The sequence below is a fragment of the Lytechinus pictus genome, chromosome 6 (genome assembly GCF_037042905.1).
Source record: "Lytechinus pictus isolate F3 Inbred chromosome 6, Lp3.0, whole genome shotgun sequence".
In the NCBI taxonomy this organism is placed as follows: Eukaryota; Metazoa; Echinodermata; class Echinoidea; order Temnopleuroida; family Toxopneustidae; genus Lytechinus; species Lytechinus pictus.
In genome coordinates, this window is record NC_087250.1 from 22,526,258 (window position 1) to 22,543,151 (window position 16,894).

The window sequence follows — 16,894 nt, forward strand, 5'->3', positions numbered from 1 at the left end:
TTTGTTTATTGCATCATCATCTGTACGGGAGGGTAGGTATAGTCCTGTCGATCTCCCGGTCGTAAACACTTGATGCATAATTATAAGACTAACAAGTACAGTGCGGGCGTGGATGTCAGACAATTTCAAAATGTTTGCTTGACCAAAAAGAATCTAATCCGTATTCAAATGAGTTGAAATGAGTATTGCACCTTGTATATTCATGTTACCCTATAATGGTAATAAACTAATTTTTATCATTTATTTATGAGTTACCAATAAAACTTTTATTGGTTTTAGACCAATAAAACAATCTCGAATTTTGAATACCAACTAATATTGCTGGACATCACACAATAATAGCTACTGAAATCAAAGTGGATTAGCGCCAGCTCTTGTCGATGTGCGGCAAGGTTAATTGCGAAATCTCGTCCCGTCATATGAGATGATCGTCGCAATTAATTGTACGCTGCTTGTGTTTTGATTGAGATTAGATTTGGGTCTTGACGCTCTCGCAACGGACGTGTTATTACTTTGGTGAGTTACTACTTAATTCTAAAAGTATGTCGTTTGTGTATAAAACAGAAGAATATGTGTTCATGTTCTGCGTTGTTATAAAGTAGATGGGTGGGAAATTTTGTCCTGGGACTCCTGCCCTGCAAAAGCCAAACGGGTCACTGTCCTCGCTCTGCCCGATGAAGTCCCGGGGATCGGGAGCGAACCGTCGTCTGCAGACTGACGTTAGTTCCTCTGTTTTTTCGAGTCGAGCGACGCGGGCCTTGGTTCTTGGCTTGAACAATTCACGTGAAGACCTAAGTTAGACAGGAATGACCGTCGTCTCAGGGGATTTAAATAACAATTTCTGACATTGTTGTCGTGGATGACTCTGTTTTCTGGTGGCAACATGAAAGGCACCTGCATCATTTTTCAAAAAAATGTCAACCATTTATATCTGCCATAATTCCACATTTTGCATGGCTATTACTATTTGGCATTAGGCATCAAAGTTAGTCAGTTGTTTAACGCTGGTTGTTAACTTTATGGACTCTAAACAGTTAATTCGAAGGAAAAATCGGAAGCATTACAGGATCACCCACTTCTTCCGTATGATGATGATGATGAAAGGAGAGGAAAGGCAAAGTGTGTTTAAAAAAAAAAAAAGCAAACCAAATCAATGTCACAGAAGTGAGTGAGAGAAGTGAGAAGAGCTAACATTATAGGAAACTGCTGGCTGCCCAAGATTCAAATTGTTTTTCTTTTGTTAGCCTTTTCTGCATTATACTTTTGTTTTAAACTTTCTTTTTACAAATCAATATTTCCATCAATGTTTAAATTTTCTATTTATATAATTGCAGTGTTTTATTTCAACCTTTATGTCAACAGATGGTCTTTCTTAATCATATAGAATTAAATTGTTATCACTTTTTTTGAACAGACAAAATATTTCATTCATTATTTGCTGTCCTCATTGTTACAGGAAACCTTTGTGAATCATTCAAATCCTTAAAATCTCGTCATCATGGGTGGTTTATTCTCATCTGAAGAAGTCAACATGGACGGCAAAGAAGCTACGTTCATAAGAGGTAAGAAAACTAGAAATAGTACTAGTAGAAGATTTGGGAAGACATTTGAGGGCCTTGCATAGCCTAGGGCTAATGGATGATATAGGCCTACCCTTGAATAAGATTTTTTTTTTTAATGTAAAACCTTTCTCTGATCTTGGTACTCTCTTTATTTGTCTTTTAAATTACAAATTTAATAGGTGGATATTAGAAATCTACATTATCTTTAAATTCCAGCTTATTCCATACTTGAGAATACACAGATGTTTTAGGTGTTGATCAGGTTCTTGATAAAATAAATCTTCCTGTAAGATCTTTAAGAATGTTAACTGTCCACACATAATGGTTTCCGGACATACATTATATGTGTTCGGAAGTATGAACTGAAACAGTCGCAAACAGTTTTAACAGATTTAACTGAAAAATCTTAAAGTTTTTTGGTTGGTTTGTTTTGTTATTGGGTATTCGATTCGCAAGGTACAGGTTACAAGTCAGATTGAAAATGCTGAGTAATCTTTAGTAAAAACATTAAGTTGGGGGGGGGTGGGAGGTTAACATCAGAATTAAAGAATGAGACAGTAATTATTTTTTTGTAATAGATCTATACTATGAATATATCTGTTTTGTGTTTTACTTTTTTTATGAACCAGGAATAACACATGACAAGTGTGTTGTAGTCTTCTCCAAGACTCACTGTCCATTTTGTCACAAGGTGAAGAAAATCTTTGAGGACTATGACGCTAATTATGAAGTTGTCGAGCTGGACAAACGTTCTGATACGAGTGCAATGCAAGCTGTCCTTGGCAAAATGACTGGTGCTTCTACGGTAAGAACATGCTGATCAAATATTAAGCCTTATGTCTATATGATCTTTTAATCTTCAAATTGGCCTTATTAGCTATTCTCTTGTTTTCAATTTTCTTTTTTGAAATCACGTACTTGGGTAAGGGAGAGGTGCTTAAACGGTAACATATAGTGATTCTGATTTCTCAAATAAATTTATTTTATTCATCTTTTATCCTTCTAATTGGTAACATAAATAAACAATTTGGCAAATTGAATTAAATACTTTAAAAAAATTAAAAGCCTTTTTTGTTCAGCTTTCGTCTACCAAATTTGCAACAAACATTTGGGACAATGAAGTATTAGAACCCTGATTTAATCAGCTTTGGCAACATTCTCTTTAAATATTTTGTATGTATTTATATTTATCAGAAATGGAAAGAAAACCCTTTGTGAAATGCTCCCCTAATGAGATTGTGAGAATTTTAGAAACTAAATATTTGAAACTAATTTTTGAATAAATGAATATGTTACAATGGCAATAGTATAAATTTACACATGTCGACTGTAGTCAAGAAGTCATCTCTAGATTATTGTGAGCAGCACTAATTTTTTTTACTTTCCTCCACAGAGGTACTTAAAAAGCATCCACAGAAGTGTTGTTCAATTTGCTTTAAATTTACACTTAATAATATAGACATTGCATTTATGCTAATACGATAAAATCAGCACAAATCAGGCCTGATATTTAAATAGTATGCACTTCGGTATTTTATAGAAAATCCTGCAACAATCAGTTCAAAGGTTCACTTGACATTCTTAAAGTCTATGCATACATTACTGTGTATATATGTTCTCTTAATGTGTGTGTCTCCACCAAAATCATTACCTGTTGGGTTTGAATGTGTATCATATGATTTCAATATGTTTTTATTTAATTTCTCTTGCATTTGTCTGTAGTGTGCTATTATAAAGCCCTGTGTCCTTTATCCCCTTGATGACATTTTCCTCTTGTGATGTCACAGGAGGCAGAATTGCTTTGCAACTTGCTATAACTATGTAGTCTGCAGGCACAGACCCTAAGTTTTCACAATTTGCATAATACACAATGCAGAGTCTGAAGAAGTGAGACTAGATTCACTATGTGGCTGACACAGAGAGTCTTTGGAGTCTAGTCTTCACCCCAGACCTGTTATTGGTTGAAGTGTCAAACATATGAGTCTATGCTTGCAGACTAATTATTTGCCATTATTGCATCACAAATTACAAGTCATACAATACCATCTCACAACCTTAATAACAACAAAAAAAACATTTTTGACAAAGAAGTAACTGCATTGTATGACACTTTTAACCCAATAGGTTATGATTTGTTGATGGAACACGTACGTGCATAGCGCCAACTTAATGTGTTCCGCCATCTTGCTTGTTGGTTGCCGATAAAATGCGCATTTTCAGATTTGTTAACGCTCAGTTATTACCCATGACTGAAACATTGACCAATCAAAAACTAAGATTCTATAAGAAATATGAATATTCATATACGAAAGTATAAACATAGATAATTCAGTTTTATGTGAAATTTAAACCCAATACTTCAAAATATGGTTAGTTTTATGTCTCTAAAATGACCCTTAAAACCAGAATTTTATTACTAAAAAATAAAGGTTTTCCAAAGTTGCCATGGTAATGCGGTCTGAGATATAAAAGCTTAGCAAACACTTCATTTCAGTGATCGAGGATGTATTTGTTTACGGTATACGTCTACATAAATTATAACATTTTTTTCCAGACCATGGATGAACTTTCAAAAAGAGACATTTTAGGCAATTTTTTACGATTTCCGGCAATTTTCTGACACAGGCACTTTGAAGAGGTAATTTTTACAGAATTAGAAGAAGACATCATGGATTTTCCTAATTATCACGACGGATATGCAACTTACTCGTAAACAAATCAAACAAAGTCTATGATACATTTTCGATAATGCAAAAAGAGACATTCAAGTCTCTGATTGAGAGCCGCAGATTGAACATTCGCACGGCGCAATGGTAGCGTTTTCGCCGAATTCGTCGGGGCGAAAACTCCAAGCGAGCCGTACCACTCACCAGTCCCGAACGCTGCGCTGTATGTTTGATGATTTATCTGGTGCCATTTTGTGCTTATAAATTTGTTTTTTCTACAATGCCACTATCTCATTAAAATTGTTTGTCATGATAACATTGGAAATATTATCGTTTAATGGCCCAAAGGATCGACTGTAATACAATATACTTTGAAATATTGTCAGAGAGTGATTAGTTAGGTGATGTTTATGGTCAGAATTTAGTCATGGCTTCGGTCGAACTTACGCGAACGCGGTCACTTGCTCACGGGGCGAGTCGGCCTGGCCCTTTGGTGGAAGGCCGTTAGGCAACGTGCAGTGCAGCTAGAGCAGAGTTGGGGAGTTATAGGTATAAAAATACTTTGAAATAAGTAATCTGCAAATATTTTTGTCTTATCCCTTTGGATTACTTAGATAAGAAATTCAAATTCTCAAAGTTTAAATCAAATTTTAGACAGTGACAACAAAGAGTGTATGGGGGGGGGGTGGGTCTTGCATGCCCCCAATTCACGAACAAGAAAAAAAAAGGAAAAGGTAAGAGAATCTTGCGAAATTGTTCAATTGGATTTTTGTAACCAAAAGTCAAAATTATGCTTATGTCGCTTGCTTGCAACTATATATTTTATAAATTTTGCCTGATACGCCATATCGTAGTACCCTCAATTATTTTCACTTGTTACGCCACTGACATGACTGATATAACATCTACTAGTTTATGATAACATTATTTGGTTGCGGGATCAAAGCATCAGCTATAGCTAAACATTTATACTTTATGCCTGTTCAACTTCCAATACAGGTTTAGGCCTGTATTTATGAGATGTTAAGATCTATGGGTGCCTTTATTATTTTCATTTTCAATTAAAACAATTATTAATTATGTACTAATTTAGTATTAACCTCGATGATACATTTTATTGTGTTAAATCGTACAATTTCTGTTGTATTAAGCCCCTTATTAAGCCCTTTTAAAATCATGCTCAGTAGCAGACCCCCCCCCCATATATAAAGACAATAGAAGTGTATATAGAATTAATTGACCCCCCCTATTGAGGACAAAATGAAATAAAATACTCAAAATAATCGACCGCCCCCCCCCCCCCCCCTTTGACGAGGCAGCTGTCGGTGGCCTGATGTCTTCATTGACTTCTTTTTGCTTGTAAAAATAATATTAAAGAAATAGGGACTACCGGTACTCTAAGTGTCCCCTATGAAAATTGATTTGGATCTGCAAGTGCATGAGGCTGCGCCCCCTCCAACGTCATAGCTACCCCATATCTTTAGGTTCTAGCTCTCATATTTTTCAGCTCCCTGATTTTTTGGAAAAAAAAAACGAGGCGAAAGAAAAGAGTGAAATAAATGAAATACGATTAATCAAAATTTGAGTTGTTTGAAAGAATTATACTTATCAGAGAAACTAAATTAAATTCTACAACCATGAAGAATAACAGCAATCTTGATAAATTCTTTTTTTTTTCAAAATCAGAACCAATCAACCTTTTTCTGATTATTCTGTCACTTTCCATATTTTGGAGAAAAAAATAAAAGTGTTCATCGACGCCCTGTACTGCATGATGAAACTGTATCCCCACTCGGCCCTCGTAACCCCCCCCCCCTCTCTCTCTCTCCCCCCCCCCCCCCACAATGCCCCTTGCTCATTTCTCTTATCTCACCTTGACCTTAATTAATTAATCTTAACTATTTGGCGGTACAGTCAAACGTGACTGGTCGCCATCATAGTTTCATCCCCAACAAACAAGGAACAAACAATAACAATTCTGTTTTTCGACACAACATCATTCCTTTCAATACGCGTAAGGCTATACGTGGGCATGCACAAACAACGTGGGTTAACAAAAACTGACCCGCGTTTGGACTGAAATTGTGATTAAAATAAAAATGTTATAAATATGAAAAAAATATGTGTATAATGAAGGAGATTTGATAAACGGAAAAACATCAATCGCTAATTCATAAAAATGCTGGAAAAGATTTGACAGAGGTTTTTAACAACGGTAATCAAGGGGAATTAGTGTATGGGTGAATGGCGTTCGAGTTTTAGCCGAGCGTTAGCCGGTGAGGGCGCGGGCCAAATCTGCCTGAATCTGGCAATATGGCGTCGTCCATTAAGCTGACGTTAGCCAGCGGCGACTGCACGTACGTGGGAAAGACTCATCACATTAAGAGAAGATATTTTGCATAAATGTAAGGGGACATTTCAACTATTCCAACAACATGTAGAGATAGGTATATGTATTTACAAAAAAAGATGTAGCCAATATGATGTCAATTTAGACAGTTTGACTCATCTTAGCCAAAAGACCACTGAATAGATGTGTATTTAGAGCATAAAATTATTTCAGTCCATACGTTTATAGTAAAAAAAGAAAATGATCATTACTTCATGTCACTTTTGGGTAATGTTACAAAATATCAAGTACCACTGCTGCATAATTGAAGATCAATATATTTTTTCAAGTATCGTAACCGTATATGCGTAGGTATATCGTTTACATACCAGTACATCTACATGTACAAATGGGACTGTGATGATTTAAAGTTTTGATATAAATTGTTTGAAGAAAGATTTTATTTCACCATCAGTGATGTGATTAACTAGGGAAAGTTTAATTATCAAACTGTTGATTTAGATAAAAAAAATTACCGGGAAAAAGAAAGCAAAACAATGAAAAGTTTTATTAAATTTGGCTGTAAAATACAGAAGTTGAATGATATTTCATGGGAGTTTTACTTATTTCAGTCAAACAGTATGTAGTTGATATTCAGAGTGCTTGTACTTAAATTAAAAAAATATATTGAAAATGCCTGTGGAGTAGTCTGCAGGCATAGACCCATGTTTTTTGTTTTTTTACAATTTTGCATAGTGCATAATGAGTAGTGAGACTAGATTCACTTGTACAGTGGTTGGCTTGACAGAGAGAGAGACTTTGGAGTGTAGTCTTCACTCTAGACATGGTTTTAGTTACGTCCCTGGTTAAAGTATCAAATATGAGTCTGTGCTTGCAGACTACTTGAACTTGTGATGTTCTGGAATATCTCTTGTCCAATTCTATAAATTATGTAGATTTTTTTCCTCATTGTACATGTATGTAATGTACTTGTGAATGTCAAACAAAGCTTGATTCCTCCCTGAACATGTGAAATTATTTTTTCTCAACCTTTTGCCATATTGTGATTATTTTGATTAAGACTGTGGTTTTTATTGTCATTTCTGAAGAAAAAAATGAATTATTCTTTAATTCAAAAATACAAAAGATAGAGTGCTAAGATGACATCATCCATATCTTGAATGTAACTGTTTTGTGAAAATAAGTTAAACTTTTCAAATCAATGTCAATAACTTTTGTGAGAAGTCACACATACATTCCCTAATTGCAGAATTTTCAGTGCTGTGCCTATGGTATTTTTTTGTCTTCATAAATTATGCAAATAAACAGTTTGGGATTGGATTTCCATTTAATTGAAGAATAAACAAAAAGTTGACAATTTCATAACTCTTTCTCTCTAGAGCTCTTATTTATGACAAGGCGCTTTTTCACTTTCTTGGAAAGGAATAATCATATCTTTATTTTAAAATGAGCACAGAATTAATATTCAGACCTGCCAGCTGTCCTGATTTTATCACGATTGTCATGATTTTCAACTTTCAAAATGGCCCCAAAATCAGGATATCTTGATTTCTGATATTTCATGTGAGAAAAAAATGTAGGGAAAATCCCCCCCCCCAAGAATTAATAAATCTCAAATAGACGACAGTGCTATTTTTTTAGGGGGGGTTAAAGGCCCGGGGGGGGGGGGCACTCAGTACATAATGCATAGTGGGTATGTGCCGCGGAGGGGACCCCCGTTTTTACACTCAAATTTCCGTTCCAACATTTTTGTCTTATTGAGAAAAAGAACAAAGAAAGCCGCTCCAAAGCATAGCATTTTCTTCTTATCGAGAAAAAAGAAGAGAGAAATCCGCTCCAAAGCTTCGCAAATTTTCCGTTACGCCGTTCCAGCCGTATTGATCTGCTACAATGAGCCGCAATTTTGGTGAAAAGCGGCCGCAGAGCGCTGTCCGACCATCGCATCTGCGTTAGCGCGCCCGTGCCTCCGGGCTAGCTGCATGCACGTATGCCCGTTCCATAGGGATGAAAACGCACTCATTCACAGGCGACCCGTACCAAGGACCCCCGTTTTCACAAACATTTGTAGTGCCGAAGCCCGTTCTGAGGACCCTCCTTTTTACAACAAGCCCGCTCCAAGGCCCCCGTTTTTTGTCTCGCCCGCGGCACATACCCACTACTTTTTTGGTCGAGTGCCCCCCCCCCCCCCCCCCCCCCCCCGGGGTTAAAGGACCAGTCCACCCCAATAAAAAGTTGATTCGAATAAAAAGAGAAAAATCCAACAAGCATAACACTGAAAATTTCATCAAAATCGGATGTAAAATAAGAAAGTTATGACATTTTAAAGTTTCGCTTAATTTCACAAAATAGTTATATTCACATCCTTGTCGGTATGCAAATGAGGAGACTGATGACATCACTCACTCACTATTTCTTTGGTATTTTATTATATGAAATATTCAAATTTTCTCCCTGTTGTCGTGTGAAACAAAGATTAATTCCTCCCTGAACATGTGCAATTAGCATTGTTCAATTCTATATGGTCCAATCAAGTTGGTCCTTATTGCCAAATCTGTAAAAAATGAAATATTGCTTAATTCAAACAATAAAAAACAAAAGAAATAGTGAGTGAGTGACATCATCGACTGTCTCATTTGAGTTGTGCATATCACTGTTTTGTGAAAAATAAGCGGAATTTTAAAATTTCATAACTTTCTTATTTTATAACCGATTTTGATGAAATTTTCAGCATAATGCTTGTTTGATTTTTCTCTATTTATTCAAAACAATACTTTTCTGGGGTGGACTTGACCTTTAAAGTTGAGAATCCAAGAGCTCTGCCCTTGGACCTTAGTCTGCAGGCACAGACCCTTTGATCAACAAGTGTGTCTCCACTCAAAGACTAGTACATACAAAACTTGCTGTTTCAATTCAGGGCCTTCAGTACAAGGCATGAGTCGGCTGCAATTCAGACCCTTTACTCGAGTGAAGGGTTTGCACAGCAGACTACTTGGAGCTTGCCAGGGGCCTATTCTGGTCCCTGGCCATTTTAATAAATAGTTGTCCAGATTCCGCACTTATTTATATTGGCAGGTATGAATATCTGGGACTCACTTCATAAAACTTTATAATTTACAATGATAGTTAAAAGCTACTGAAATCATTCAATTTAATTGTAAAATTGTATTGAAATTGTGCATTTTTTAAAAGTCTTTGTGAAACAGGGACCTGATATTTTTTCTTCTTACTTTTATGTACATGTAGGTTCCACGAGTATTCATCAAGGGGAATTGCGTCGGTGGCTACGACGACACGAAGAGACTTCAGGACTCCGGTCGTCTGGAGGAAATGCTCAGGGATTGTAATGCCATAGAATAGCCCTGCCTCCGCATCCCTCAAAATGATTGTACGGCACTGACAAAGGAAGATAAGAACTTTTGATGATTGTATTTATACATATTCATGGAAAAGATGTTGTTTTTTCCAGGGGAACTCCCTCAAAATTGTCGTCCAGGGCCCCGTTGCATAGAAATTACTATTACAGAGCTGCCAAGTAGTACAGATTTTCAGTTTTTAGTTAGCACTGAAAAATGAGAAGAATACTGATGGTTTCATGCAAAATACTAATTTCTCAAGTTCCAGTTTTATGTGTTGTCCTACGGTATTACTTCGAAAATACTGATTTCCTCACCAAAATACTTATTTTCAGCTTTTATCGTACTGAAATGTTCGTTTTCCGGTTGGCAGCTCTGCTGTTATACATGTAGTAACTTTGCCATCCAATAGTAATTACCATGGTAACAATGCTAATCAGCCAATCAGAATCAAGGATTTCAGGGAAGTTACCATTGGATGACAAAGTTATTATACATGTAATTAACTAGTATGCAATGCTGCCCAGTAATGACAAACAAAGATAAGAAAATTGATGATGGTATTATTTAAATCAACCATGGAATATATTGATGGAATTTTTTTCTGGGGCTATTTTGAAACTGACATGTACTTCACCAGTCACAATTCTTTGACTACCTGTTTATCTGTTTCAACCAGAGAACAGAAGATTCAGTGGACCGAATCTATTGTTCTCTGGTTGAAACAGGTAATAGTGAGTCAAAGAATTGTGACTGGTAGTGTAGTCAATCGCATTGTATTAGAGTTTACCTTGGACTCCATGGCCCGTATTCTGAAGCCGGGTTTAAAATCAAACTCTGGTCTAAAGTTGTGGTTTAACTATGGATAGCCAATTGCGACATAAATCTCTGACATTACATGTTCAATGTTAGCTCATTTGACTCTCAAATCATTCTTAACTGTCTGGGAGTGGGAAAGATGAATAAGATACTTGTCTTCACCGTTAAAAAAATTAGGGAAGTGCACAGTAAACATAAGAAACATGCAATGTAAACACATTTTGACAAATCTGGCTTCCCATAATTTTAGCAAATAGTTAGATTGTGGTCTTTATTAAAGTTTAACCCAACTTCTGAATAATGGCCTATGGATGCATGAAAATCTAGAATACATGTACTGCATGAACAATGCATCCATGAGTGAAGCCAAATGAGTCAATGTCCCAGCAATAGCTCCTTTTTCATCTTTATTATCTTCAGCTACGCAATTAATAGAATAAATACTGCATTACATAACATTTGTTTGTACCCTGTACAGATGGTTCCATTGTCAATTACTTCCCCACAATTACCGCCAAATATGTAATATTTTAAATTGTGTTTTCTCACTTACTGTGCATTTTAAGTGGTTAAGTAATGCAGGGTACTTTTCGTAGAACACGATACAATGCTAGTTTAAAGAAAAACAATTCATACTAATGCTATGCCTATTGTGAGGTTCTCTTTATTTTCATTTTGATTTGTATATTAATGCCTTGTGAATAATCTCTACATATATGCATCACAAGGCACATATATCAATTGATGAAATTATTATGTTCAATACAATCTGCACTTCTTCTCTGAAATATGATTTATTTTTTTGTGTAGATCTATAAAGACAAATGTATTTTCTGATATTTTTTATCTTCATACTTTGTATTTCTTGCCTTATCTGCATTATCTGATTTCAGTTCTTTTATGTCTTTTCTATTGAAGTTGTGTTGATTTCACATCTTTATATGTATGTGGGGTGCCCTTGTATCATTGATCTAGGTAGATTTAGATGGTTCTGTTATTTGCGATATTAAAGGGGAGGGGGTCATTCTTTAAAAAAAAATTGTACAATCAAATTGTGCAAGCTAGTGTCACTGCAAATAAAAAGGGGGGCTCATAGAGTACGAATGATTAGGTTTTGTGTTGGTGGAGGGCCCTTATTAAGTCTTATTGAGTGTTGCAAGAAACTTGCAATTGATCACTTGTAAGTAAATTTTGAGTCCCCAAATCAATCCTAATTCATGCAATTAATTGCAACTTTTCATTAAGCCAGTTCACGGTTAGCTCATGATCAACTTTTCTCACATGACCTTTGTGATTTTTCATTAGGATTAGCACTACCATTTTCAAATGTAGATGTTGCGTAAGCTTTACCGGTAGAGTATTCAAATTCTAAGAACAAAAAACATTGTATAGACCTGGGGGGCGTTTCATGAAAGGACTTGTCGGACGTTTTATCCGACAGTTACCATAGTAACAGTACCTCTCAGCCAATCAACATCAGAGAAAGATGTCAGATCTGACAACTTGTCGGATGAAAATGTTGATGAAACACTCCCCAGGTGACTAGAATAGTACATCAGGGATAAAGTTTGGAAATCTGTTTTATTGTCTGCCTTTGGCACATTTGACTATTGTTTAGGCTACTGTCAAATACCATTGATTATGAAGGCTCTATTTATTACTCTTCAGCTTGGATGTGATAAATATTTTGAAAAGAATACATGAATAATCATCAAATCACAAATGCCTATGTCAGTGAATTTGAAAGCCACCTTCATGGTTGTCTCCAATGACCTTTTTCTGCTCGTGCGCAGTTTACAACCGTGAACAGGCTTATTGATGATCAATTGATCACCAGTCTGCTTCCAAACAATTTGCATTATAATTGATCCATAAATCTGTAAATTTGCAACTTAAATTTGTTTTGCAATTGATTGCAAGTATTTTTTGCAACTTCCCTATTAAGATGTTGACACTAACTAGGCTTCCCTAGCTTTAAAAAAAAGCTGTGAATGTATCATATAGATAAAATATATTTATACAATGAGGTCATTTAAAATTAATACCCTGAAACGTATCCACACATGCCGGTTTGTTATTTTCTAAATCTGTATCCAATATACTACAATTGTAAACTTATAGGTCAGTATATTTTTATGGGTTGCTCACGTACATGTATGCCTTTGTCAATTGTTTTTAGATAGTACACATCCTTGGCCTCATTGCCTGCTAATCTTTAATCGGCCTTGTCAGCCACCTGGCATTGGATTGTATTTGTAAATCTATTTTAAACCTCATTTTATTGGCCTGAAATGTAAAAGATGGGTAGTATGGTGTGCATTAATATAAGGCTGAGGTTTAATTGTGTTACATTTATTGTGTATGCTCGACCCAGCTCAACGCAAGTGTTGGTTGATTTTTATGGTAGTGGTGTATGTTATTAATAATAATAGTTACATTTATATAGCGCATCATACTGTATGTTTCTAAAGCACTTTACATTGTAACTATTATTACCCCAATCATAGGATCCATTACTGTTCCATACATAAAAGTTACCATCTCCACTCCCTGGGGAGTATCCTGACCATGCAAACGTTTATTCATGAACATGGTTTATTGGTGCACACGTGCCAATCTAATCACATTGACTTATAGTTAGGTTTACATACATGTAGTGTTTGTATGGAGGATGAGGATTTTTGAATGTGCTAAAATCATTGACAGTGGTTGATTTTTGTAAGAAACATCACCCCTCCCTTCTTGTCAGTGGCACATTGGGGGGGGGGGGTATTGATTCAATTCGACTCCTACAAGTGAGAAAATTGGCCCTTAACTATTTTTCTACAAAGTAAAGTGACAAAGTAGTTCAAAGCTAATGAATTCACAAATTCTGCACAATGATCTAGTCATTTGACCTCATCATGTGACTTCATCATGTGACGACAATATTAATATCATGTGACAGGATGAATTATAAAACACCAATTCTGGCAGATATTCAATCTGAAGTTTCCCTCCTATTTTGAACACTAAAATACCACCTGGCAGACTCATTCAATATTTCCTGAATTAGTTGATCATATTGGCAAATGCAAGTTTTGATTGTTTTTCGCACAACTTATAATCAGATTTAAAAAATTGATAAAAAATGGTACATGTATGTTTAGTTTAATGATACCAAGTATCAAGCGCAGCAGAGTATTTGTATGTACATGTACATACTAACTGTGTTACATAAATGGACTTTGGATTATATTATTATTATCTTAATTTGGGTATTGTGTCATTGCAACAGTAGTATTCATGGGCATGTATAGGTAATTATTGTTTTGCTATTTGGATCCTTTGAAAAGCACTATATGAATCAAGCTATTCCTATTTTTAGGGTGTTCCATACACGTTTTCTAATGGTAAAGTCTGACAAGCTGTCTGTCTGTCACAGTTCATCAGAGCGTTTGTCTCTTTGTTTTATTCCAGTATTCATTTTTTTTTTGTAATGCTGAATATGTATGATAAATCCAAAAGGATTGTTTTTTAAAGGATGAATAAATAAACAATTTATTTGAAATAAAGATCATTTCGGATATACGTTATGTGAAATATATTATTGGATGTGTTCCTGAAAGTTAATAGAACAATGTGTGTTTTCAAATTTGGTGGTTGTGCTGGTGTTGGTGTTCGAAAATAAAAATAGGGTGCCTTACATAGCAATAATACCTAATCATAGATTCAAATCTCATAATTTATAGATTATTTCATAAAAATTGTTATGATATCAAATTTGCAATGACAGTTGAAAGCTATTAAAATCTTTCAATCTGATTCGCTGATACTAAACTTGTTATAGAAATTGTGTATTTATTAGTATAACAAGTCTTTATGGAAATAGGGCCCTCACAAAACTTGTTACAATAACAAATTTGCAATATAAGGTACTAAAATTCTTCAATCTGATAGGTTGATTTATAAATTGTTATAGAAATTGTTCATTCATTGTCTTTATATGAAACAGCCCCATCACAAACACTTGTTACAATAACAAATTTGCAATGACAGTTAAAAGCTACTGAAATTCTTCAATCTGATATGGTTGATTTAGAAATTGTGTATTTCTTATCATAAAAAGTCTTTATGAAACGGGACCCTGGCCAGGTTTATTTTGAATTTTGTGCATTGGCCCAATGCCAACACCAAAAGGTCAACACCGAACTTGAAATCACCCAAATAGAATATCATTATGGCTTTGATATTTTAATAGTTTATTCATACTGATACTACGAGTATCACTTTTATAGCATGTTTAATGGGGAAGGTCACCTGAAGAAAAGTGAAATACCAGAAAAAAGTATTTAAAATAATAATGATGTTTTGAGAAAAATCCATCAAGGATTAAAGAAAGTTATTAGAATTTAAAGTTTTTGATTTGTGATGTATACGAGCATCTGTCCCATATGTTATGTAAAATGCATGAATTTCTTCTTTTTTTTTAATAGTCTATGAGGACTAAAAAATTTTTTTTTTCTTTCTGGAGCAGGTGTGAAATGATTTGTCTGATGATTTACTGAATGTACAACAAAAAACTTTTTTTGAGAAAATAAAATTTCATTGTTTTTTTTTTTAATTCACGACACATGGAAAGCTGCTCACATATGACGTCACAAAAAAAAAAAAAAAATCTTCAAATAACTTTATCTGATGAAATTTCCTCAAACCATCACCAATATTTTTTTTTCATTTTTGTGCTATTTTTACAATAAACTTGATGTCAGGGTGATCTTTCCCTTTAATTTGATACTATATTTGCAATAAATGGGGATGACTATTAGTTATTATGCTATAAATCTGACAAGTATGTACATGTATGTACTACTTGGTATGTATGTTCTAAAGGTATATTACTATTTATGTAATCTGCATGTTATATTGGATATCCTCTATGTTATGATGTATTTGCAATAAATTTGGTACTAACAGTATAACACAATTTACATGTAGCAGACCTCATTTGTGGACTTTTACATGTAAGTGAAGTAAAGGTGAACCCCGCCCCCCACCTCTTATGTCTTTAGGCAATAATATCCCTAAGAAAGGAAGTATTTTCCATCATTATTTCCTAAGTTTCACCTAATCATGTTTTGATTATACCTTTAATGTAACCCCCTCCTTGTACCATTCAATCAATATTATTCCTGAAATTAGAAATGGATGCCTACTTAAACACATAGCCTACATAGATACATTATACCATTTTTTCTTGTTCAGATTAACAAAAAAAAACGACAAAATACATGGTATCAGAAATGGATGCATACTTTAACACTATAGATACTAATACAATATTATACCATTTTCTCTTGTTCAGATTAACCAAAAAACACACAAAATACATGGTATTATGAATTGACTATGAATGTGTAGTCTGTTTTCAAAAGGAACTGTCCCCAAAATGGTATCACTTAAGTATATCATCACGATCATGCGCACCAGCTGTGTAGTATTCAAATTATAATCCCATTGACCTTCAATTACTAGGCCTTGTGATTTTTTTAGCTCACTATTGTTAAAAGCTTGTGAAGGTTCTGATGATCTTTCTCTAGTGTTGTTTATTCATTGTGTGATTAAACAGTTTTGTGTTAAAGGGAAAGTTCACCCTGAAGAAAAGATTGCTGTAAAACTACCAGAAAAAAAATCATATTTGGTTAAGGTTTGTGGAAAATTCATAAAAGATTGAGATAGTTATCACAGTTTCAATTTATTGATTTGTGTCGTCATAAACGAGCAGCTACCCTTATGTTATAAAATATAAAATGCATAAATTTCATTTTTTCAAATAATAGTTCATAATTTTTTTCCGAAATAATTTGTTGATATAACTGAGGGTACAATAAACATTTTCGTTTTTTTGAGAAAAGGACATTTCATTGTTTTCAACTGCGTGATATGTGGGGGAGCTGATCACATATGATATCACAAATAAAAATTGAAATTCTTACTTTTTTAATCTGATGGACTTTCCTCTTACCTTTATCAATGTTTTCTAATATTTTCTTCTGCTATATTTGGAATAAAGTACTTTGGTCAAGGTGAACTTCCCCTTTAAATGCAGATCCGATCAAGGTAGCCATGCTTAATCCAGGTTAATAACATTGTCATGTTAAGCAG

The 16,894-nt window shown here is 34.6% G+C and overlaps 1 protein-coding gene across 4 annotated transcripts; it reads left to right on the forward strand.

Annotated features, from left to right (window-relative positions):
• Window positions 1-382: 382 nt before the first annotated feature.
• Window positions 383-15,716, forward strand: LOC129262817 (uncharacterized). 4 transcript variants are annotated; one of them, XR_010293948.1, is made up of 6 exons: window positions 402-516; window positions 1,457-1,562; window positions 2,192-2,367; window positions 9,822-10,557; window positions 10,686-11,994; window positions 12,588-15,716. XR_010293948.1 is itself a non-coding variant. In XM_054900813.2 (4 exons), the coding sequence occupies exons 2-4, from the start codon at window positions 1,499-1,501 to the stop codon at window positions 9,933-9,935; spliced, it is 354 nt and encodes a 117-aa protein (XP_054756788.1). In that variant the 5' UTR covers window positions 383-516; window positions 1,457-1,498; the 3' UTR covers window positions 9,936-15,716. The 4 variants fall into 4 exon arrangements, 1 of the variants encoding a protein (XP_054756788.1); XR_010293946.1 differs by having other exon boundaries at window positions 383-516; window positions 9,822-11,994; XR_010293947.1 differs by having other exon boundaries at window positions 10,686-15,716.
• The last annotated feature ends 1,178 nt before the right edge of the window (window positions 15,717-16,894 follow it).

What these genes read in the sequence shown, in the direction of transcription:
- LOC129262817 (XM_054900813.2), top strand. Translation starts at nt 1,499, where the DNA reads ATGGGTGGTTTATTCTCATCTGAAGAAGTCAACATGGACGGCAAAGAA. An exon ending in AGAAGCTACGTTCATAAGAG is followed by an intron (nt 1,563 to 2,191) that starts GTAAGAAAACTA and finishes TTTATGAACCAG; the next exon opens with GAATAACACATGACAAGTGT. An exon ending in AAATGACTGGTGCTTCTACG is followed by an intron (nt 2,368 to 9,821) that starts GTAAGAACATGC and finishes ATGTACATGTAG; the next exon opens with GTTCCACGAGTATTCATCAA.